This window comes from Lycium barbarum, chromosome 5, assembly GCF_019175385.1.
Source record: "Lycium barbarum isolate Lr01 chromosome 5, ASM1917538v2, whole genome shotgun sequence".
Taxonomy (NCBI): domain Eukaryota; kingdom Viridiplantae; phylum Streptophyta; class Magnoliopsida; order Solanales; family Solanaceae; genus Lycium; species Lycium barbarum.
The window spans coordinates 135,475,803-135,499,301 of record NC_083341.1 but is presented as its reverse complement, the minus strand read 5'-3'; the positions used below and the strand labels follow the sequence as shown (position 1 = coordinate 135,499,301).

The 23,499-nt window shown below is 34.7% G+C and overlaps 2 protein-coding genes and 1 long non-coding RNA gene across 4 annotated transcripts; 1 reads left to right on the top strand and 2 right to left on the bottom strand.

Annotated features, from left to right (window-relative positions):
• Window positions 1-3,977: 3,977 nt before the first annotated feature.
• On the bottom strand, window positions 3,978-19,680 carry LOC132641737 (uncharacterized). Of its 2 annotated transcripts, none has more exons than XR_009582958.1 (2): window positions 19,418-19,680; window positions 3,978-4,201 (listed from the first exon to the last, which is right to left on the bottom strand). XR_009582958.1 is itself a non-coding variant. In XM_060358816.1 (2 exons), exon 2 carries the CDS (start codon window positions 7,746-7,748, stop codon window positions 7,002-7,004), a length of 747 nt encoding a protein of 248 aa, XP_060214799.1. In that variant the 5' UTR covers window positions 7,749-8,460; window positions 19,418-19,680; the 3' UTR covers window positions 6,170-7,001. The 2 variants fall into 2 exon arrangements, 1 of the variants encoding a protein (XP_060214799.1); XM_060358816.1 differs by lacking the exon at window positions 3,978-4,201 and adding an exon at window positions 6,170-8,460.
• LOC132641738 (uncharacterized) lies at window positions 11,052-15,042 on the top strand. The gene is made up of 2 exons (XR_009582959.1): window positions 11,052-11,848; window positions 12,122-15,042. It is a non-coding gene; the product is annotated as an uncharacterized LOC132641738 (long non-coding RNA).
• A 1,272-nt stretch (window positions 19,681-20,952) lies between the features above and the next one.
• Window positions 20,953-23,195, bottom strand: LOC132641736 (1-aminocyclopropane-1-carboxylate oxidase 3-like). Its single transcript, XM_060358814.1, has 4 exons — window positions 22,977-23,195; window positions 22,392-22,618; window positions 21,701-22,034; window positions 20,953-21,491 (listed from the first exon to the last, which is right to left on the bottom strand). Exons 1-4 carry the CDS (start codon window positions 23,079-23,081, stop codon window positions 21,198-21,200), a joined length of 960 nt encoding a protein of 319 aa, XP_060214797.1. The 5' UTR covers window positions 23,082-23,195; the 3' UTR covers window positions 20,953-21,197.
• Window positions 23,196-23,499: the final 304 nt, after the last annotated feature.

The window sequence follows — 23,499 nt, the reverse complement described above, 5'->3', positions numbered from 1 at the left end:
ACTCTAGGGAATTTGATATTTTCCTTCTGTGTTTTACTTTCTTTTTTGCTTCTTTGTTCTTACTCTTTTCAACCTTTCTTTTCCTAAAGAAAAAAGAAAGGGTAAACGACTGACTTTATCCTTTAAGTTTAGGAATCGACAATCTTTCATCACGGCTATCGTAAGCGTAAGTTGCAAAAATAAATATAGAACATGACAAAAACAATTTTTGAAACGCCAATCGTTAATATTTGCTATTGACCGTAAAATCAGTATCATAATCCACCTATAACTTATCCATGAACCAAGTAATAGCCATATGCACTACTAAAAAAAATGGGCATTTTCGACCTAAAAATTTCGACCACACTTTTGGTCGAAAACAAATTGACCACGGGCGGTCGAAATTTGAAGAATTTATTTTTTATTTAATTTTTTAGAGAATTTCGACCACACCGGGTCGATTTTTTAATAGGAAAATGCATTTCGACCACTTGTGGTCGAAATTAATTGTTATACAAATAATAAATGGGAAAAAAACATTTTATACATAATTAAATTATATCTATATAAAACAATTAATTAAAAAATAAAAATAAAAATAAAAATCTAAATTCGACTAAATGTGGTCGAAATAATTAAGTCAAAGTCGGTCAAATCTGACTTAATTATTTTCGACCACATGTGGTCGAAAATTTCAAAAGATTTAGATCAGATCTAGTCTCTTTAATTTTCTTTTCATTTTCCCCCTTCTCTTTCACTCTCTTCTCTCTGCCTCTCCTCTCTCTACCATCCCACCACCCGACTGCCCCACCCCCTCCTTAGACGGTCAACGACGCAGCCACCGCCATTTCCGACCAGCAATTGTCGCCACCAGACGCCGCCAGCTCAGGTATTTTTTTTTCTTCCTCAATCTCATGAACACAACCCCCAAATTGAACTAGTGCTCAAACTTGTATTTCAATACCATGTTATCAGTTACATTACCTTCTATATTTAGTAGATTTGATAACTTTATTTAGTGTTCAATAGTTGTTTTGGGGTTTATATTATGTTATTTTTTTTAGGGATTTGAATTGAAATAGAATGAAATATTGAAATTGAATGTTGTTGTTGTTGTTGTTGTTGTTGCATTTGGCATCACTTTGGGGTTTCTGCACTCTATGTTAATCAATGAATCTTTTAGTTATGGTTTGTTGTTTTGGTCTCTTTTTAGTTATAGTTTGTTGTTTTGGTCTCTTTTTAATTTTAGTTTAGTTCTGTTAACACCTCTGCTCGACAATAAAGCCAATAATGAGCTTTGACTCCATATGAATTCTCAAGAAACTAAATAAAAAATGGGTGTTTGCATGTAGGTCAGAACATATGGTTACAGAACTAAACCAAAAACTGTCTTTCTTCAGCAAGAATAAAGCTTCAATTCTTCTTTTATTATTTTTGTCATGTTAGTTGTTGCTTGTGCGAACTATGATTTTGGTGTTTATTACGTTGGATTCCCTTCAACGTGGTTTTACTTTTGCATTCCTTTTTGGCTGAGTTGCATATGTAGCACATTATAACATGCACCTTTGAGCTTTTTCATTAGTCTATTAGCGAACCAAAAAATTTAAGATTTAAGTTACATGTATTGATATTTTACAGATTCTTCTTAGTAATTTACCATGTTATAGCATGTTAGTTAATAATAATACTATTAATTATGTCAAATAATCAGTTACTAGTTTTTATAGTATAGGTTTACTTGTAATTATCTTAAAAATGACCTAATTATATAGATATCTTTAAATTTATCCTACATAAAACTTAAAATTAAATTGCGAGATGAGTCATGAGTTGTGCTGCGCGCTCATAAAGTCACCTAACATTATAAATTATAAATAGTGCTATTGAGGAAACAGGAATAAACAATTTCGTCTTGCAGATCATTAGATTTAGAATGCTGGACCTGGACCAGGGCCAGCTTGATGAATGGAAGATCCGACCCTGCTTTAGGAAAGAAAACAAAGTTGCAGACATATTATGAGTTGCAATGTAGTCACCTGGATTTTTCAAAACCAACATCTTCCTAAGAAAGTCAGAGGAGAACTTAATATGGATAGAATGAATTTCCTTTAGGATGAAAACTGTTAAACATTACTTCTCTGTGAGTAGAGGCATGTACAGAACCTATACTTCACTTGATGTTCCCTAATGTTATTTCTTTGCAAAACTGTGCTCAATTTCATATGTGGCAATTCCGCCAAGATCTCTTCGTTAGTTGGGGGAAGAATCCGCCCGAATCGGATTTTTTGAGCAACGTATCGAGAGAGAATTGAATTTGGTTAGACAATGTGTGGTTGGTAAACAAGGATCAAACTATAGATGTTATGAGTGGGATATCCCTAATTTTTTATGAGTTTACTAGCAATTCTATTTTTCACACGTTGAAGCCTGTTCCAATCAAGTAAATAGTTACAACGAGGTTACCTCCTCTGTTTTGTATTTTTTTTTTTTTTTTGCTGTACATATGAAAAGGCATGCATCCTTTTGATAATAATGTTATTTGTGATGGTAGCCTTAATCTGGTCCGGATTTGTTTCAATTACGCTCACACCTTTTTCTTTTAAAATGGTGCATAAATCATGGTACATAACATAAAATTGAAAAAAAATTGCTGTTTTAGTTGTTAAACTTGATTCGTTTGCAGGAGCTCCAGAGGGATAAGACAGTACTTCAAGATGAGATCTTCAAGATTACTCACACGAGGAAGGAGAAGAACGCCGATGGTACAGACTGATGGGTTGAGCCAAGGGCTGAGCGAACTTGGGTAAGTCATTAGTTAACAATAGTAATATATTTTTTGTACTATATTAGACTATTAACATTGTATCCTTCAATTTCAGAACGAATTTCAGCAACACTCTGAGGAGTTTCGAGCCACTCAACCAAGTAGCACGCCGATGACCGACGAGTAATACAACAACAGTGGATTGAGAAGGTTGCTCCCCCAACAAGGCATGGGACAGTTTATGGGATGCCTAATGGAGCCTTTTGTCGATACCCGTCGGCCCTTGAAGTCGTAGGTGCTGCTGATGATGGGGCAGTTGAGCTTTTCGGCAATTCGCGGCCGTTTGTGATTCCCCCGTGTCCTGGGGATGCTCGTAGGTGACAGGCCCCTAGCCAACCCCGACCTTCCCAAGGTAGACGACGTAGGTCACAGGCTGACATAGATCATGCTCTTGTCGATGAGTCTAGTGGGGAGGATACGGATCATGTCTCTAATACCGAACGTTGACCTTTTTAATTAGTGTGCTTTTGGATTCTAATTCGGCTATGTTTAAATGGATATGTATATTAAGTTTAAGAGTTTGAATGTAGTTTTAATTCGAATTAGAAGTACTTTTAATTTTAAGATGTTTAAGTGTTTGAACGTAGTTTATAATGTTTAAGTGTTTGAATGGACAATGTTTAAGTGTTCAAGTGTTTGAACATTGTTTATGGTTGTTGTGTTGCATTGTTGATAAATTGGATGACTGTTTTGGTTGATGAATTTGGTTATTTGAAAATTGGCAGGTGGGATGTCAAAAACAGGCAAATGCTGAAAAAAATATTCTAGATTTTCGACCACAGGTGGTCGAAATTGTGAAAATAATTTTTTTTTTATATTTAAATATAAATAGTGTTTTTGACCACACGTAATAGAAAAAGTTAAATATATAATTTAATATAAAAACAATTTTTCGACCACATGTGGTCGAAAATAATTTTCCCTTAATTTCGGTAGAATGTGATTGCGACCACGTGTGGTCGAAAAACAATTTGACCTACCTGTTAGCGACCTACGCGTGTGGTCGAAAAATTGGTCGAAATAAAGGCCTTTTCAACCTCGTGTGGTCAAAATTTTTGATCGAAAATCCCGATTTTTTTAGTAGTGATATACAAATGTAAAAATTTATCAATACTCAGTGTTTATACGAAGTTAATAGATGCATGATGTATTTGCATATAGAAGTTTAACATGATTAATAAAATGCATTCTCAGCTCGTTAAATCACTTAACTGCAGTAAATTACATAATTTGGCATAAACACCGAGGAAATAAGTATTTAGCGAGTGCACTATCACAATGATTATTTCTATTCAAAACATTTGAAATCTGAGATAGAAACACAATTGGAGCGCATGAGTTTGTGAGCTGCTGAATTTTAAAAGATACTTGTACGACTCTACCCATATCTTGTACCTATAAGAAAGCATAAAATGACTATTAGTTCAAATGAAACAAATAGAAAGATTTACACTTTATAAGAATTTAGGCTGAAAACAAAAAAGGGATGAAATCCACTTACCCTTGCAAGCTGAAAGATAAGTTTGTTTATATAGCATGTTCAAGATTTAATGCTAGAAAACCCTTTGAAATTCCATAATTAAGAATGGAGTCTTCCCATTTTCCATACTAATTGAAAGAATGTTTTTGTGCTAATATTTCTGCGTGGGCTTTCCTATTCAAAATCAAACGGTTATCCTAGTAATAAGAGCAAAGATGAATTTTTATGGGCAAGTAAATACTCAAAAATTAATGGGCAAGTAAATACTCAAGATTAATGGGTAAGTAACTGCACAATATGTCATTTAGTTGTTGCAAAACGATTCATTCATCTTTGGAAGTAAAAACTTAAGCACATTTACTATAGTAAAGAGTGTTTAATGAGTAATTGTTAAGTTTTTTCACATAGCACATAAATGGGAAAAAATATAAAAAAGGCCAAAAAAAAAAAAAAAAAAAAAGATAAATACCATTGGTGGCCATAGAGAGGTGTCAACACCTTCTCTATGCCTAGCTTTATAATATATATAGATTTGTTGCAGAGTAGTTGAGGTTGACGCTTTCTCATATGCAACCAAATCTTGTAAGTATGTCGTGTTAACATTCACATCCATTTGATTATATATGTTCTTTTATTTAAGATATACACGTGATTTTTAATTGAAGAGAGTAATCCATGCCCGAGTTATTAGTTAAAGCAAGGTAGGGGAGTAATTTTACATTGTGTCAAATTATAGTGATGCTTGAGATAGAAATATAGTACGAGTATATATAAATATTTACTGACTATTGATGTATTGTTAACTCAGGCTCTTGAGATTTTCCAACTATTTCTCTCGCGGCAGTTTTATCTTCTATAATACGAGTATTATTGATTTAATTAAAATTAATGTTTTTAAACACAAATGTCAGAACACGAATAAAATATCCCTGAAACGTTCATCGAGGTTTATCCCTTCAAATATAAATTATTTCTCCGAAGGAGGTTATTCCATATTGGATAGAAAGAATTGTAATTATATTTAAAATTTATATGCGATAACCCATAAAGATTCATATTCATCTAAATATAAAGTTAATTATTATTTAGGATTCGTCTATGCTTATAATTAAGCGTGTTCAGTGTTATGTTACATAAAAGCTGTAGTATTATTTATAGGGAGTAGCATGAAAACCCGCAGCTGAATTTCATAGAAGAAAACAAATCGGTACCAAGTGTTTAAGCTCTGGCGATAATTAATTTCACCAAATGGAGTTTTGGATTTGATTTTGGACGACAAATAATTCGGATGAGTATTGGACTACTATCCTAATTCGTTTTGGACAATAATCTTTTTCCAATTGTATGGGATTTAAATTTCTTTCATGAATCCATATAGAAACAGAATAAGCCTAACGTGTTGGATAGAATTATTCATAAGATGTTATTTTTTCAAGTAGTTTATCGGTAGATAAAAAGAGAAGAGTGCTTTATAATATAAGATCAAAGAACTCATCTTTTGAGGTTCTAATAATATCTAATTATGTTAGATTTAGATATTAGGTGACCAAGTATAATTTACTATTTTAACAGACATATTATAATAGTCATCAAGGAACATTATATAAATAATTGACTAAATATTTACGTGCCTTGCACATAGCATAGAAACTTATTATATTAAAAGTGGGAACAACCAAGTGCGAAAGTTGAAATACTAAAATGCCCTTACAATATTTAATGACATTATTGCCCTTCTATTAGACAATTGTTATACTCTAATACTTTGGACAAAAATGTAAATACACATTATAATAAATATATACTACCCTTTATAGAAAAAGCCTTTATTTATAACATAGCTTTAACAACTATGAAATGTATCAGCCAACATGAAACGACTGTAATCTAAAATGCCTAGTTTTTTTTTTCCAGGATAAGTGTCCTGAGGTGCTGCATATCATTTATTGAGAAAGGGGAGGGCTAGACCATACCCCTGATATACAGGCACTGATTGCATTGCAATCTAGCAAAAAAGAGAATGTTAAACTTGTTAGCTATACATCCTCCACTATACACTATGATCCATACATTTCAGCTCACAAAAAAATTAGCCTTGTCATATCTTAATCTTATAGAAGGAAGTTGATTCTTGTCTAGCATGTAAGCACCACACGCCCCTCTTGGTAGTTGCTGACTGTGATAGATTAGGAAGAGATTTTCCTGAGTTGCTGCATTTTACGCTAAGAAGTCAGCAACTTGGTTTCCTTCTCTATAACAGTGCTTATATGTGATCTCCATGTGATCTCCAATCTCCACAATTTCCTCTATTGTATCCCTAATAGTGGCATTTTTAGTGGTTCCGCTTTTGAGCATTTCCACTATCATCAATGCATCTGATTCTATACAGCACTTTCTGTGTCCTCCTTGCTTAATCAAATGCTGCATATTTAATAGCCTCCGCTTCAACTATATTATGACTTGTACCTTGGCTTGGGATGGAGAAAGCAAAAATCAGAATTCCATTTTCATCTCTAGCTATGCCACCAATTCCTGCTTCTTTGCCTTGATCTCTGAAACTTCCATCTGTGTTTAATTTAAGCCTTCCAGCAGGAGGCATGTCCCAAGTTACTTGTGTAACATGTATTATAGACTTCATTTTATCTACAGTTGTACACAACTGATGCCATGGCATCTCCCACTTGAACTTAGGAAAAGCTTGTTCCAATGCTGCTTTTAGAATTCATTTAACTTGCTGTTCCATGCTCCTCCTATAGAACTTCCTTTGGTCTCCATATCTACACGAACATCCGTTTTCCACATTACCCAACATATGATAATTGGAGTAATATGAATTATCATCTTGTGCACTCCATTGTTTCTCTTGGTAAGCCACCATTCTGTTAGGAACACTTTGACTACCTTGACTCGATACTTGATGCCCAAAGGCTGCCCAAAAAGCTTCCATAAAAACTGAGCAGGCTCACTTTCCATAAAAAAATGTTGAATAGTCTCTGGTTGAGCATTTGCGCAGCATAAGCAATCCACAAGCATGTCCACAAATCTGCAAACGGAGTTATTAGTGAAAGGTAGCTTACTTTTGATTAATCTCCACGTAAGAAAAGAAACTTTAAAAGGGATGTTCTTATGCCAAGCCTTGTTGATCAACAAGTCCTTCTGTCTATGCTCTCTTATGTCATTCCATGCTTCTTTATTTGTGAAAATTCCATCTGTAGCTGGCTTCCATATTAGATAGTCTTGTTTTGTTTCTGATCCTATCTTGATAGGAGTAACATGTTGAAGTAGCCAATCAGGTAAGATTTCTACCAGTCTTTGAATATCCCATTCTTTGTCCAAGATAAAATAGCTAACTTTTGTCTTAATGGAGTGAACATATTTTGGGCAGTAGGTAGCAATAGCTCCATGTCCAGTCCAGTTGTCCCACCAAAAACTGCTCTGTCCATTTTGAATCTTCCAAAGCATATGAGGTTCAGCTTTGCCTCTAATCTTAGTAAGAGTCTTCCATATATGAGAATTCCCAGATACCCAAACTTTGGCCACCGGATGAGCTCTAATACAATATTTAGCCTTGGTGAATCTAGCCTATAGAGAGTCTTGACACCTAAATCTCCACCATTTTTTCATATTCATAGTTTAACAAATGTCTGACATACTCCTTATTCCCACACCTCCTTCTTCCTTGGGAAAACACATATTTTGCCAAGAACTCCAGTGGTATCTTTTTCTGTCAGTGCTAGATCCCCAAAAGAACCTTGCAAAATGCTTCTCCATCAGCTTTATAATTCCTTTAGGGGGATTGAGAGCAGTCAATGTGTAGATAGGCAATGATTGAAGTACACTTTTGATCAACACCATCTTACCCCCATGAGACAACATACTACTCTGCCACCCATTGAGTCTTTTGACGACTTTGGAAAGCAGTTTTTCAAAGTATTCACCTTTTTACTTCCAACATAAATGGGACATCCCAAATATTCAAAAGAAAACTGTTTGTCATAGAATCCTGTTGCTTCTCTGATCTTATTGATTCTACTAGCTCCAGTGCCAGGAGCTATATAAAAGAAGCATTTGTTTTTATTTATTCTCTGCCCTGAGCTTCTCATGTACCACTGAATTTGTTTCATGATCATCTTAATAGACTTGGTGTTTCCACTCGTGAATATAACAATATCATCTGCATAAGACAAATGGTTAATAATTGGACCAGAATTTAACATAAAGAAAGGCAAAAAATGCTCCTTATGAATCAAACTATTAAGCAATCTAGCAAGAACTTCTGCACCAATGATAAATAAAGAGGGGGATAGAGGGTCTCTGTAACACCCCGTACCTTTAACTTAAACTTTGATCATGATCCTAAGCTTAGAAAATCAGATAAAGAATGTGAGAGTTAGAATTTCCATGTTCAGTTGTAAGACGGTGGTTTACGCCCATGAACAGTGACCATATTTCAGTTTACGTCCATGAACAGTGATCGTAAACTGGAACCAAGAATTTCTGAACATTCTGGAATTTGGCATTTTGATGTCACACGGTTAAATACGGACCGTCTTTCAATTTACGGCCTGTATTTAAAAATTTATTCGGTATTTGGGAAAACTTCCTTGATGAAAGTTGTAGATCTTTGAAATATCTTTCCAACGGTATATTGTGAGGGTCAAACGGACATCTGTACAAAGAGTTATGGCCATTTTACTGAAGAGAGGCAGTGCAGTCCGTAAATCAAAATACGGTCAGCACTGTTTAGGACGTAAACTGCAATTTCACAAGGCAGTATATATTCGTCCATATCAGTTCAACTCATTATTTTTCATTCCTTCAAACCCTAGAACGACCTCCTACTCTCTTCCATCATCAAGAACACCAAGGTAAGCCCACTCTAATTATCCCAACTCAATTCAATCATATATCCTTGTAATCTAAACAAGAAATCATCATTCCTAATCTAGGGTTTTCAAGAAAACCCATCTCAAGATTCAAGAATCAAGATTTAGGAAATCTTCTCCAAAATTCAAGTCTTTAATTCAAGTGTTGGAGCAATTAAGGCATGTAGAACTTCCATCCACATGTGGGAATCTCTAAGTTCTTCCCCATGCTATGTTTCTTAATATCCATGAAGTTCAAATCCTTGGGCATTAAACCCAACATATTGGTAGCCCGTATTTATGTATTTATGTACATGAATTTTGTATCTATATTCGTTGTTATATTCCTAATCTTCCATTACGGTTATTAGGAACCCTAGCTTAATCCATGAATCATGAATTCTTCCTCATGTGTTCTCATATGCTTATATGAAACTTTATGATTTTATATAGCAAGTTACAAACATGTTTTCAAGTCAATTATATACATAATTATGAACTATTATTATTACTCATGAATCAAGAACATGGTTGCAAGACTTTGACAATTTATTTCATGAAACCATGTTTACAAGCTATTTCATGAAACCATGTTTACAAGTTATTTCATGAAACCATGTTTACAAGCTATTTCATGGAACCATGTTACAAGTTATTTCGTGAAATCATGATTACAAGTTATTTCACGAAAATCATGGGCTTCTTAGCTAATTATATCAAGTTCATGTTTTTGGGAATTGCTTAGTTAACCGAGAAGGCTCAGATAGCCTGAAACTACGTTGCCACCGTAGGATAAGGGTTATCAGCAAGGAGGCAACACCTTCATTATGCAGTTTGGATCCTTACATGCTTATTATTACTTAAATCTCATACCCCTAGCAAGGTGTGAGTGTTCTGCTGGTAGGACGCAAGTACCAGAATCATGTTGTCGGTTATACTATAGTGTTCCCCACGTTACAAGCAGTTTTTACATACATGTATTTCCATTGATTTACTGTTTTCAGACTTTACTCACGTTTCATGCTCATGTTCATGTCCAGGTTTTCACTTTCAGTTCTTATCATGTTATTCCTTGTCACATGTTATTTCTTTCAGTTGCTTTACATACCAGTACATTCAATATGCTGACATCCCCTTTTATTGCCCGGAGGCCTGCATTTCGCGATGCAGGTACTGATATACAGGACGACACATCTGCCCAGTAAGACAACATTCGTATCAGCATATTGGTGAGCCCCATCTCATTCGGGGTTTAGTCAACTTTTGTTTTATGATTAGTTATGCATCTAAGGTATGCTAGGGGCCTTGTCCCAGTAAGTATGTTTTCCAGTCAGACTCATGATAGAGGTTTCATAGACTAGACAAGTCAGTTATGTTATGTCAGACATTCAGAGTCGTATAGCCATTTTTGGCTCATTCATGTTATTTCCGCACTCATGTTTAAACAAGTATTTTTATTAAGTATTATGACTTATTTCGTTTTATAAAGGCTCACATGCATTCACGTTATATTCCGCTCATGTTATGTCTCATGATGATTCAGCAAGCCATGTGGTTCGCTCGGTCACATGCAGTAAGGCACCGAGTGCCGTGTTTCGCTCAGGCCATGGTTCGGGGCGTGACAGTCTCCCTGTTTCAATCCTTGGGATGATGTGAAGAACCCTTGCCTTTTGCCATTGAGAATGATAGAATACCAGATATTAGCCACAATGCCTATAATCATGGTTGTGACTTCTTCAAAGAACTCAAATTTCCTGAGCACTGCTTTGATGAAAGGCCATGACATTCTATCATAAGCCTTTGCCATATCTAATTTGATCACCGCATTACCCCCTTTGTTCTTGCATTTGATGTTCTGCACAATTTCTTGAGTCAATTCAATATTCTCTGTAATGAGCCTTCCCTTCAGGAAACCATTTTGGTTTTCAGATATCATAAGTGGGCAGCATTGGATTCAGCCTTCTGGAAATAAGCTTGGTAATAATTTTGCTAGAAAAATTGTTGAGGCTAATTGGTCTGAATTCTGTGAAGTTGCTAGGTGATTTTACTTTTGGAATAAGCACCAGAAGAGTGTGTGAGAAGAATTTAATAAGTTTTCCTTTGATGAAGGAAAACTGAACAAATTCTACCACCTCCCTTTTAATAATGTCCCAGCAACTGTTGACACCCAATTTTGGTCCTCCTTTTTCGTTTAATTAATTTCACTATGCTTCTCAGTCCTGAAAATTCGCCAGAATGAGTTTGGAATATTTTCATTAATTATTATGCTATTTTTCGAGATATATTTCTCTAAAGTTAAGAACATTCTTATTGTTTCTTAAAAATTACCAGACACCGTATTTTTAATTATAAAAATTACTAAACATAATTCTTTACAATTAAATCACTCAAAAAATAGTGTTGATATTCCTATATCAATATTGGCCTTGGCATTTCTCCTTTAATCCTATTTATTACTATGTTAATCCCTGTCCCTTTCTCCCCTTTTCTTCAAGTGACAAAGTTTCGAACAACTCGTCCAAAGTCGAATCAGCCCCCAAATCAAAAAGCACGCGAATATCTTTGGGATTCTTGGCCGTTCTTCCAACAACCCATAGGGTAAAGGTTTGTTTCGGTCCGTTGGAGCCTAAAACCATGAAGAATCCACTAAATTCAGAGTCCCAACGAATTTGTAGCCTTCAAATCGCTCTGAAAAAGGTGAAAATCCGTCATATGTTTTTTGTGTTCATCATTTCTTTTTCGAAATTTAAAGGCAAAAAGCTTCTTGAAGAAGCTGTTGAAATGCCCCAATCTTCAGCTATAAATACTGGCCTTTGAGGGCTGTTTTAGACAGGTTGAACAACCACAAAAAATCCCTTTTATTTTCATAAACTTTCCCCTCTCATAAATTCCTTTTGCTAAAAACTCGAATTCTCAGAAAATCTTATTTTTCACTCTAAGTTTTTTGATTGTTGAAATTCCTTCCTTTAGTTCTCGGCTGAGCAAGGATTGCTTGAAGCGGATTCGGAGACTCGATGACGACAACAGCTTCAGTTCGCTGTCACAAAGAAGGTAATCACATTCGTCCTATCTTCGTCTTTAATTTAGTAGAAGTAGAAATGTAGTCGTTCAAGTATTTCTTGTCGTTTATTTGGTTTAGTTGGCTGCTGGAATGTGTGTTCTCCTCGTTTGTTGTAAATTAGCGTGAAACAACTAATTTCATCGAATACGTGCTTAACCTCGTCGCTTGGCTGATCCCCTGTTTTAGTCTTTTTTTTTTTCGTCTGTGAGATCCTATTTCTAACATAAATCAGTGGGAAGGACGACTGATAGAAATTATCAATTTAACAAGAGAAATCTACTGATTTGTGAGAGTGTAATATGAGTTTATATGCCGATTTAGTATTTGCTTGTTGTCGTCTTCTCGTATGTTCAAGTAAATATTCTCTTTTTACTTCTTTTTCACAAAAAATTATAATAAACCATCGTTAAGGCTATGGGATAATTCTTGTTTGAGTATATTTTGATTTAGAATCTGGACATATATGAAAACTTCTCATCTCATCCTCAGTTTATAACTATAAAATGTAGTCGTTTGATTATTTGGGCCAGTTTTTTTAGTGTTCTGTACATTTTCGTCTTTTTTTTTTTTTTTTTTTAAAAAAAAAAATAGCAGATGATCCATTATGGACATCAGCATGTGAAAGGCTAATACAAACTAAGGGCATTTAGAGGAATATGACTGATTCGTTAACTTATCGAATACGTGATTAACCTTTACGCTCTTCTAGTTTATTTTTATTTTTTTTGTTTGTTTTGAGACGCGCCAGAACCTATTTTACTTAACTATGAACATTTAGGGAGGAAACCATTGATTTATATAAGTTTTCATTAGTTGAAACTTGCTTGTGTTGAAGAAACTTGCTTGTGTTAAAGTAAATCTTCTTTCTATAAATACTCTTAAAGACTGCTATGCCGTGACTCCGGGTAGAAACCAATATGTGAATATATTGTGATATCATATAATCGAACAGAGAAGTTATCACTTGATTAAAGGAAAAATTTACTAGTTTGATTAGAGAAAAAGTTACTATTTTGATTTTTTTTTAATTTAAAAAAAGCTACTATTCTGATTATGTTACTGGTTTTGGCATATAAAAAAAAAAAAGAGTTACTGTTTCGATGAAAAGAGAGGCAGGGGTAAACGAAGTTAACAACACCTATGAGGGTATTGTTTCGACATATTGAATGAGAAATAATTTTGTTGTTAAGGGACTGTTCTGTTTTTCGCTAAATGGTGTTTTGATAATTACCATCACCTTTACATTAGTATGGACTCCTTTATTGTAGAACTTGTATGCTGATTCGTGGAAGTTCAACGATGCTAAGTTATGGTTCTTTGTATTTGCCACCGTTCATTGAGTTCATACCTAGGCTCCATCATTTTTTAGAGCATAGAGTATTAGGAGTCATGTCGATAGGAGTCCGGGAACCTTTGTCAGAGCATAAGTTTGCTGTGGTTCGGAAGTGAAAATGTCTCTTAACTTGTTTGTAGCGGTTTACTCCTAATCTGTTTTGGGCTGAAATATGAGTTTACATAAGGCTTCTCTTCTTAAATTAAGAACTGATTGATTATTAACCTGGTTAGTCATAAAGCATAGGAGTTCCTTTCTTAAGTTTGTTGTAAGCATGACATTTAGTTAACTAATCAAATAGCAAAAAAGGGTATGCCACTGGTCAATTTCTTAAATTTGAGAGGTTTAAGAGTTAAATAGGCATGATACTAAGGTCAAGAGAGCCAACTGAAAACATGAACAATTCATAGCTTTATTTCATTTGCCAAGGGAATTAAACCAGTTAAAAATTTAAAGTTCATTTGATGTTCTTAAGTTTCTTTCCTTAACGCTTGAGAGGTTCATACGAGAGATATCCCGTACAATAGTTTGTTTCGTCTCATAAAGTTTGAGGCTTCATAACACCAGGAAGTTGAGCAGCCATGGCTGCTGGACTCGTTTCATACGTATGATGTACATGATAAAAGGTTTCTTGTCTTGACAATAAGTTGCAAAGATTTTCTTAAGTGTGGTTTGAAGTTTTGAATCCTCTCTGCCGGCTAGAGATTGAACTATTGATCTGAAATAAATTTGAGTGAAAAGTGACCTGTTTTGCTTACTAGAATAGTTGTCTGGTAGTGACCTTCTCTTTTCTCCTACGATTAATACCATGGTTAAAGTCTCTATGTAAATGATGGCTTCTTCCTAAACCTGAATCATGCTTGTTTAATACATATGTATAGAACCCCTGGGTAGATGTTTAAAACCATTTAAGTTATGTTAAGAATTGATTAGTCATGCTAGGTTATTGGCACTTGTTTGTTGTATGCTTTTCTTTACTAAAAATCTTGAAAATAGGTGATTTGGGATTATCTGTCGTATGAATAGCAAACACCCTCTTGAAGAGGCTCGATGGACCCTTAAAATGTTTGAAAGTCTATCTGATAACTCAGTTGTAGGAATTAGTTAAACCGGTCTATCTCATTGAAAGTTCCCTACGCACAGATTATTATTTGGTCTTGTTTGTTTTACTCCATTTTTTGGGATAAAAGCTGCTCTAATCCTTTTCTTTCTCTCTTTCTTTTTCTGCATGAAACACTTGGGAGCATTTGGAGTTATGGCAACTCCGGATTTTGCCCAGAATTAGAAGAAATCAGTAGCAGCTGCGTTTATGCTCATGTCTAACAGCCATCATTCGTGTCAAAAGAGTCCCCCATCCTTCTTCCTCTCTCTAAATTTCATGTCTTTGTATTGACTAATATTATATCTGTTATTTGTATCTTGACTAACATTTTTATGGACTTGTGTTGTAGTGTTTTTGTTTTGGGTTTGTGCTCTTAAAAGAGTGATTAAGTAGAATGGTTTATTTGATCGTCTCACCCCCTCCCCTTTCTTTAGGTATTAGATTTCAACTAGTCACTCAATTTAGATAATATCTTAATCATTTTCCAGGTGATTTGTTTAGGATATTCCCAAGTTGTCAAAAGGATTTTTTTGCAAAAAGAAAGGGTAAAAGACTATTTTATTTATAAATGGTTGTTACTAATATTTTTCTTGAAATAACATAATGATTTTTGGGACCTGAGCATCCAAAGACATCATTTGCAGAATCCTTATAAGTACAAATTAACTTCTGTCGAGTTTCGGGTTTCAAAAAGTATTGGGTCTAAAACGATTTTTATGTACCAAAGGGTTCAAATCATTTTTGGCATTTATTCTTTCTCGATAATTAACGTAAGCAGATTGATTCTTCAAGTTTTTGTAACAAGAACTACTATTAGGGCCCGAGTATAGTGGCTCAAGCTATTTTACGAGAGCTATAAGGTAAATATTCCATTTTATATACACGCATACATATATAGACTATCTTATGTTCAGTAATTCCTTTAATCATCTTTTCATCACGTGTATACATATATATTATTTCCATATCACAAATAGCTATTTTTAAACCATTATATACCATTTTTCATAGTATATAAATATCGCACATACACATTATTTTTTTCTAAAAAATATGCATTCCTAATCCTCTCATTTTATATAATACATCATGAATATATACGTATATGTTTACATCTCATGTATACTAACTGCTGCCTCTACAACAAGCATACACATGTACCATTTTCACACACATATATATCACATATACTATCTAATTCTTTTACATATCACATATATACATTATTTTCTTATAAAAAATATATCCCTCCTTATTCTATATTATACATATTATTCTTATATAAAATGAATGTCATACATATTTTCCTCATGCATACATTATCATTAACTACTTCCTTTATAAATATACTCGCATAGTTATATTTACTTTAAAAACCCCTTGTCATACAAATAGTTTTGAGAGAGTAGTTTCTTTTTCCGCAATTCTTTAAATATGTGATAATAAATAATTAAATAATCCCCCCTCTAGTGTTATTTAAGCTAAGTTTAAAGACTGTCTTCGGATAGGCTCTGAGGGATGCTTAACACCTTCCCCCCGGGGTAAATAAAACCCTTACCTAGAATCTCACAGGTTTCAAAGACTAAAAAATGGAGTTTACTTTTTTACAAATGGTTTCCTAATATTTCCTAAAATTAGGTGGCGCCTCTGAAAATTTGCAAAACCAGAGGAAGCATAGTCATAAGTTGTGAACTAGTTTTAATATGTAAAAATAGGGCATAACAATATGAGACTAAGAGGTAGACCAGCTAATGTGGTGATAAAGCTTGACATGACTAAGGCATATGATAGGGTATCCTGGCTATTTTTAACAAAAGTGTTAAGGAAGATGGGATTTGGGGAAGTACTAATTGACATGGTATTTAGAATCATCTCTAATAACTGGTACTCAGTCCTTATTAATGGGCAACCTTGTGGTTTTTTCAAATCATCTAGAGGAGTAAAGCAAGGTGATCCCTTATCACATACTTTATTCATTCTGGCCTCAAAATGTATGTCAAGAGCTTTGAATGCATTGCACACTAAAGAGAAATTTAGGGGATTTTGGCATGCCTAAATGGAGCCCATACATAAACCATTTGGCTTATGCAGATGACACTATTGTATTCACTTCAGCTGAGGAAGATTCATTAAGGCTTGTCATGGAAACTCTTACAGCTTATGAGGCAGTAAGTGGACAGAAAATCAATAAAGGTAAGAGTGCAGTTTTTCTTTATCATAATGTTGAACAGGAGGTGGAAGAGAAGGTTTTTGACATCACAAGAATTCCTAGAAAAGAGTTCCCTTTTACTTATTTGGGAGTACCTATTTACTATGGAAGGAGATTGATAGCACACTATAAGGAGATAACAGATAAGATTTTCAACAGACTCAACTCATGGACAGGCAAGCTATTATCTATTGGAGGAAGAGTAATCCTAATTAAACATGTATTGCAGAGTATGCCTATTCATCTCTTATCTGCATGTGACCCACATGATGGAATATTAGCTCAAATTCACAGAATGTTTGCTAAATTCTTTTGGAGTAACTCTATAGGAAACTCCAGCAAACATTGGGTATCATGGACCACTTTATGTTATCCACAGGAGGAAGGAGGGATAGGATTCAGGAGTTTACAAGATGTATCTAACGCCCTTTTCTCAAAATTGTGGTGGAATTTCAGAACCAAACAATCTCTATGGAGGATGTATATGAGCAATAAATATCTGAAGAAAGATCATGCTGTCACTGTTCAGTGGAAGAGAGGGACAGACATTTGGAAGAAGATGATACAATGCAGAACTCTAATGGAAAGTGAGATATAGTGGCAGATGAAAGAAGGGAATTCATATTTCTGGCTTGATAACTGGACAGGAATGGTGGCATTATATCAAATAATTCCACCAGACTTCATAATGGATAGAACAATAGTGCTAATAAAGGATGTTGCAGATGATGAAGGGTGGGAGGAGGACAGAATAAGAGAGATTCTTCCAGGAAATATTGCTGATCATATTATCCAATATGTAAGGCCTCCATCAACAACTGAAGGACTAGATAAGCCTTTCTGGAAACTGGATGCTAGGGGAAAATTTACTGTGGGGATTGCATTCAAATTAGTAAGGCAGAGGATGGAGACAAATGAGCTTTATAAAAGATTCTGGGTTGAGGGATTACCAGTCAAGATCTCATTTTTCATATGGAGACTATGGCAAGCCAAAGTACCTTTAGATGATGAAGTAAAAAACTGGGGTATATAGTTTCCATCTAGATGCTACTGTTGTGAAGAACCTAGGGTGAAGACTATTTCACATGTGTTCCTAAAATCTCCTACAGCAGAATACATATGGAATAGCTTCTGCAGGCCCATGGGTTTAAACATTCAAAACATGCAGTTGAGTCAAGTTATAAACCAATGGTGGGATGCTCCGGTAAATCAACATGTGAAATATATCTTTTAAGCAATACCTTCCATAATTATGTGGGAACTGTGGAAGAGGAGGAATGCTAGTAAGCATGGAGGAAAGATGTCCAAGGAGAAACTAATGTACCAGATCATGCACACTATTATCATGTTCATGAAGGTGAGAAGGGGTAACTTCAGACATGCTACGTACAAGTGGAGTTCATTAGTGCAAACACTTCAGAGGTACAAACCAAGGATCAAAGTCATCCAAGTGAATTGGAGACCACCAGATCCAGATTGGGTAAAATGTAACACTGATGGTGCATCAAGAGGAAACCCAGGAAGAGGGTCATGGGGTTTTTGTGTAAGGGATGAGAGAGGAGACCTATTAGCAGCTAGAGCAAAGGAAATGAATGAACCAACATGCACAAATACCCAAGCTGAAGCTATGGCAATTTTACAGGCACTAAGATATGTAGAGGATCGACAATTTCAATATGTGATAGTTGAAACAAATTCTTTGCTGCTGAAGAATTGTATCCAAAAGATTTGGGAAGTGCCTTGGCAAATAATAGAGCAGGTGGGAGAAATTTGAAGGAGAATGGAGAACAAAACTGTTACAATAACCCATATTCTTAGAGAGGGGAATCAGATGGCTGATCATCTTGCTAATGAGGCATTAGATGAAGGAGAAATAGTGGTGGAGTCCTTTCAGGAATTGGGAGGTAAAGGACGAAGGATGATTAACAATGACAGGCTCATGTTACCATATCTGAGGGTCAGAACTTGCAAGAGATAATGGAGGAAAGGAGAATAACAGTGTTTTTCATGTTCAAATGCTTTTGAGGCAGGAGGACATGGAAAGCAATTTTTTTACTAACCTTGTTTATTGTTTTGCAGGAACACAACAGAGGAAAACAAGGAGTACACCAATAAAATGGAGGAGTAATAGAACTATCAGGGATGAGACACAAATCCTGATATATAGTAGAGATAATCAAAAGGGATATCTAGAAAGAGCTCAAGTTTGGATCAGCTCAATAAAGGAGATTCAATGTGTGGTATTAGCATTTTCGGATGTTCATCCTATTGAGTCTCCAATATTGAGCATTCAAACGCTGAGTAATTACTATGGTAAACCCAGATCTATGCATCTATAGGTTCTACTAGTTCTATTATTGAAATCAGCCCAAAATGAAACAGTCAAACGGAAAACGCCATCAACGGAGAAAGGACAACAACACAAACAAGAACACAAAATACACAGACACAGTACAAGTGACTAAGCACAAATCAGCAGTGGAGATGCAGAATCAGGTGGAAAACTATCTTCAACCAAAGTGAAAGATATACACATAAGAGAGGAAGAGAAGATTACATACCTGAAAGGAACAATTTCAATTGACATCGCGAGCTGGAAATCAGATCCAAACAAGGAACCAGACGAGATAATACATGGATTCAGATAGCAAACAACACAAATCTGAGAAAATTGAAGTTCAACGGACATGGAGTATCTCACAACAAGAAGAATCTGACGACTAGAAGTTTCCTAATCAGGGATTTCAAGAAGCCCTCTTTTTAGATTTCATTTTCTGTTCCCTTTTGTTTTGCTCTATGTTAAAACATTGTGGTTTATTTTATTAAAATTAATAAAAAGAGCTACTGGGGTCCAACCGGTGGTTAATTAATATATATAAAAAAAGATTAAAGACGAAATTTAAAGATATGCGAAATCCGAGAATAAAGTCCCCAAATTTCAAGGTTAAGGTCTAAGAATCCTAATTTATCTTAGTATTCAAGATTAGCCGATTAAAGTTAATTATGATACTAATTGATTCAATTCAAGACTAAGATCAAAATATGATCTAGACCCTTTTTTCGAAAAAACTAGAGATAATAATCAGTATAAGACTAATTACCTTTTTTAATTTATGAATAAGAAACAAAAATATCAAGCTGAAGAATTAATCTTATCTCTTAGAAAAATCGTTCTTATAAGGTTACAAGATAAATCTCAAGTAGCCAACACGCAAAGGTTTTAAAGTATAACGAAAATAACAAAATCAACCCTTATATATAAGGGAAACATATCCCAAATAGCATGAATTAGAATCATACTTTTATGAAAATAATAATAAATCTAAAACCTAAATAGGAAACTTTTTAAACTAGGAAAGCATGTAAAAGTTAATGTCAAAAACTACCTAGCTAGAATAAGGGAAATAAAGAGCAAATTTGCATAAAAAAATACGCATTAATTTCTGCCCTATTTGGACTATGGACGTGTAAAAATAGTGGGAGAAATGGTTTTGAGGGTAAAAAGGTCAAATTTTTCTATTTAAATTGTAAGAGAACAATATATCTCATTTCCTCTAAATACAAGTTTGTGAGGAGCTTCTTTGGGTTTTCCTTTGGGCTCCGTTCAGCTTTCTTTTGGGCTTTATGTTGCTCAATTTTCCTCCTCTTAGATTTAGACTTTAACCATGAAACATGTGTAGTACTAAGTCTTTGTCTCACCAATGTGGGACTCCAACATTTTCAATTTAAAATAAGTCGAAAAAAAGTTGCAACATGATACATTTTGGGCCTGAAACTGGCGACATAAACTTTCAACTTACAGAATTCTACCAACAATAACATCATTAGAGGAAATTTTCTCAATTTTTCTTTTCATCTTATCTGGTAATTATAATAAATATATTACAATTCTTTCGGCTAACTTAAGAAATCCATTTTTATTTCTCCTTGCCCTTTTAATGGTCTGATCATTTGACAGAAAATAATGCTCTATATATGTCAGCAATCAATTTCTTCATAGTCAAATTCTCAAATTTGGTCAACAAAATTCAATCATCAATATCACTATGTCCAAAGAGTGACTATAGTGAAGTTAGATAAACTGAGACTCCATAAGAAGGAATGGAACACATCAAATTATTTATATAACTTCGCCCTAAAAGGCAGCTTTTATTCTCTAATTTATTTTGTTATACAAGCTTTACTCCTATATATGGAGTAAATCACAATCATTTTGAATAGCTTGATTCTACCATACAAAAGAAGAGGAAATAATGTGTATATATGACTAGGTTTAATTAGTAAAACTTCTAAAACGAATCATTTTCTTTTCAAACTCCATCTTTCCAATTAAATTGGAATCTAAGCAGTTGCAATCGGATCACTTTTCACATCTGCTTCCATGGCCTTCATGGTTTCAAATCTTGGCTCTTTGTCCTGAAACTTGAGTCCAGCATATAACTTCATGTAATCGTCAAACACAAATTTTGGGTAAACTTGTTTGCTTTCCTCTTCCTCTTTCTCAACCAGAGTTGGTGCTGGATAGATGACTGCATCATTTCCTGGATTATAAAACGAAGCTAGTGACATTCGAGTCCCGTCTGTTTGAGCAATCACTCTGTGCATCACACTCTTGTATTTTCCGTTGGTGATCACCTGTTTTTTCATTTGATGATAAATGGTTAAATACCATTCTAGTAGATAATTCTAAGTTTTGTCAAAAAAGAACAGACACATGATACGTGTTTGGTATGACAGAAGTCAAATTCCACATTTTGACACAAAATCTTGTCCTCTTATATTGCCAAAATAGTCTTTTTTATAAAAATAACTTTTGTTGTATCAAATGTAATTTTTTTTTTTACCTCAAGTTGGTCGCCGAGGTTAACAACAATAGAGTGGCGCATGGGAGGAACATCGATCCATTGTCCGTCTTTGAGGAGTTGAAGGCCACTCACTTTGTCATCTTGGAATAGAAGTATTATGCCACCAGCGTCTGTGTGAGCGCGGAGTCCCTTTATCAAATCGGGTTTGGGGCATGGTGGGTAATTGCTCACCTTAGTCCCAAAATTGGGACCTTTTGATCCATAAAATGCCTTTTTCAAGTAATCCTTTTCAAGCCCAAGATTTTCACAGAGCAAGTCCAGTAACTCCCCAGCCAACTTCTCAAGTCTTTTAGCAAAATCTCTCATGACATCTCTGCATCATTTTGGGGCGACGTTGATAAGAAACTTTATTAAGTACTATTTATATTTATCCATGTATATCTTACATGTGGGACACCCCAAAAAATAAAAGAATAACGGAGGTGTAATGTGTTTTGCATGTTAAGTTAGGTACAGTATTCTCCTTCAACTTTTCAAGAACCTCACGTTTCGCAAGCTTGAGATCTCGGAGAGTTAAAGCTGGAAAAGTTACTGATGGTGTAACATTTCATGCATTGACATTGTAAAATGTCTATGTTAAGTTTAAGTTTTATGTATTGATGGCGTAAAGGTTTTTGCACAATTATCACTCATAGAATAAGGATTTAAATTATATATACTGAAAATATACATGTATTTGTCATCAAGATCGGGTACTTGAGAGATGTTAGAAGCAGGAAGATGGCGCAAGAAGAAAGTGCTTTCCCAATCCAAATCAGTAACCTCAGCTTGCACAGCTTCAAGACCCTTGCTGGCGACCAATTTTTTAAACCTCTGTTCCATGCACTTCTTGTAATGTCCCTTTGTCAATTTCTCCACCGTGTCCATCACTTCATGTGGAATCCCATGGTTCACCAACTGCAATAATGACATAAACAAACAAAATATACATCAATTTGCAAAATTTCTTACAAGCTTAAATATTACTACTACTATTCCCCCGTTTTATTTTATGTGTCTCTATTTGACTGAACATTGATTTTAAAAAATTAAGGAAAACTTTTGAGTCTTGTGATCTAAAATTTAAGATATGCTTAATATACCGCCCTTCAGATCTTGCCGTGGTATTAAACATACCATGCAATAATGCATGATGTTGGAATTACATGTTCCAAATTTAGAAAGTGACGTTCATTTTTATACAGATTAAAATGGTAAAGTATGAGCATAAATTAAAACAAAGGGAGTAATATATGTTTATGCAAACTGTAATTACCTCAAAGAAGCCCCAGTTCTCACAGGCATCTTTAATCATTTCCATGGTGGTGGATCTCTCAGCTCCATTGAGCTTTTCCAAGTTGATAATTGGGAAGTTCTCCATCTTTCTTGGTAAAGAATGTGTTTCTAAATGTGTTAATAATAAATAGAATATGTGTGAATACTAAAGATTGTAGAGATGAATGAATTCTAGATTAATATTTGATGCAAAAGAATGAGGCTTGTGAGGGTATTTATAGGAGAAGAAATCCAGAAAGTTGGTATTGTAACAACAATGAGGAGACTCAAAATAATAGTTTGGCCCCACAATGCACAATCTTAATTCCAAGTCTCCATGAAAGGTCCAAGTCCAAGTCTACCTTATGAGTCATAGTTCCTTGTTGAACCATCTTACCTGCAAAGGGGATTTTGGTCTTAAGACAATTGGAGGAGGACCCATCTTGACCAGAATACAAGGCTCCAATTGGTGGTGGATCATGGCTGCACTAGTGGAAACTATTGTGCTTTTGTTTCATGTGTTA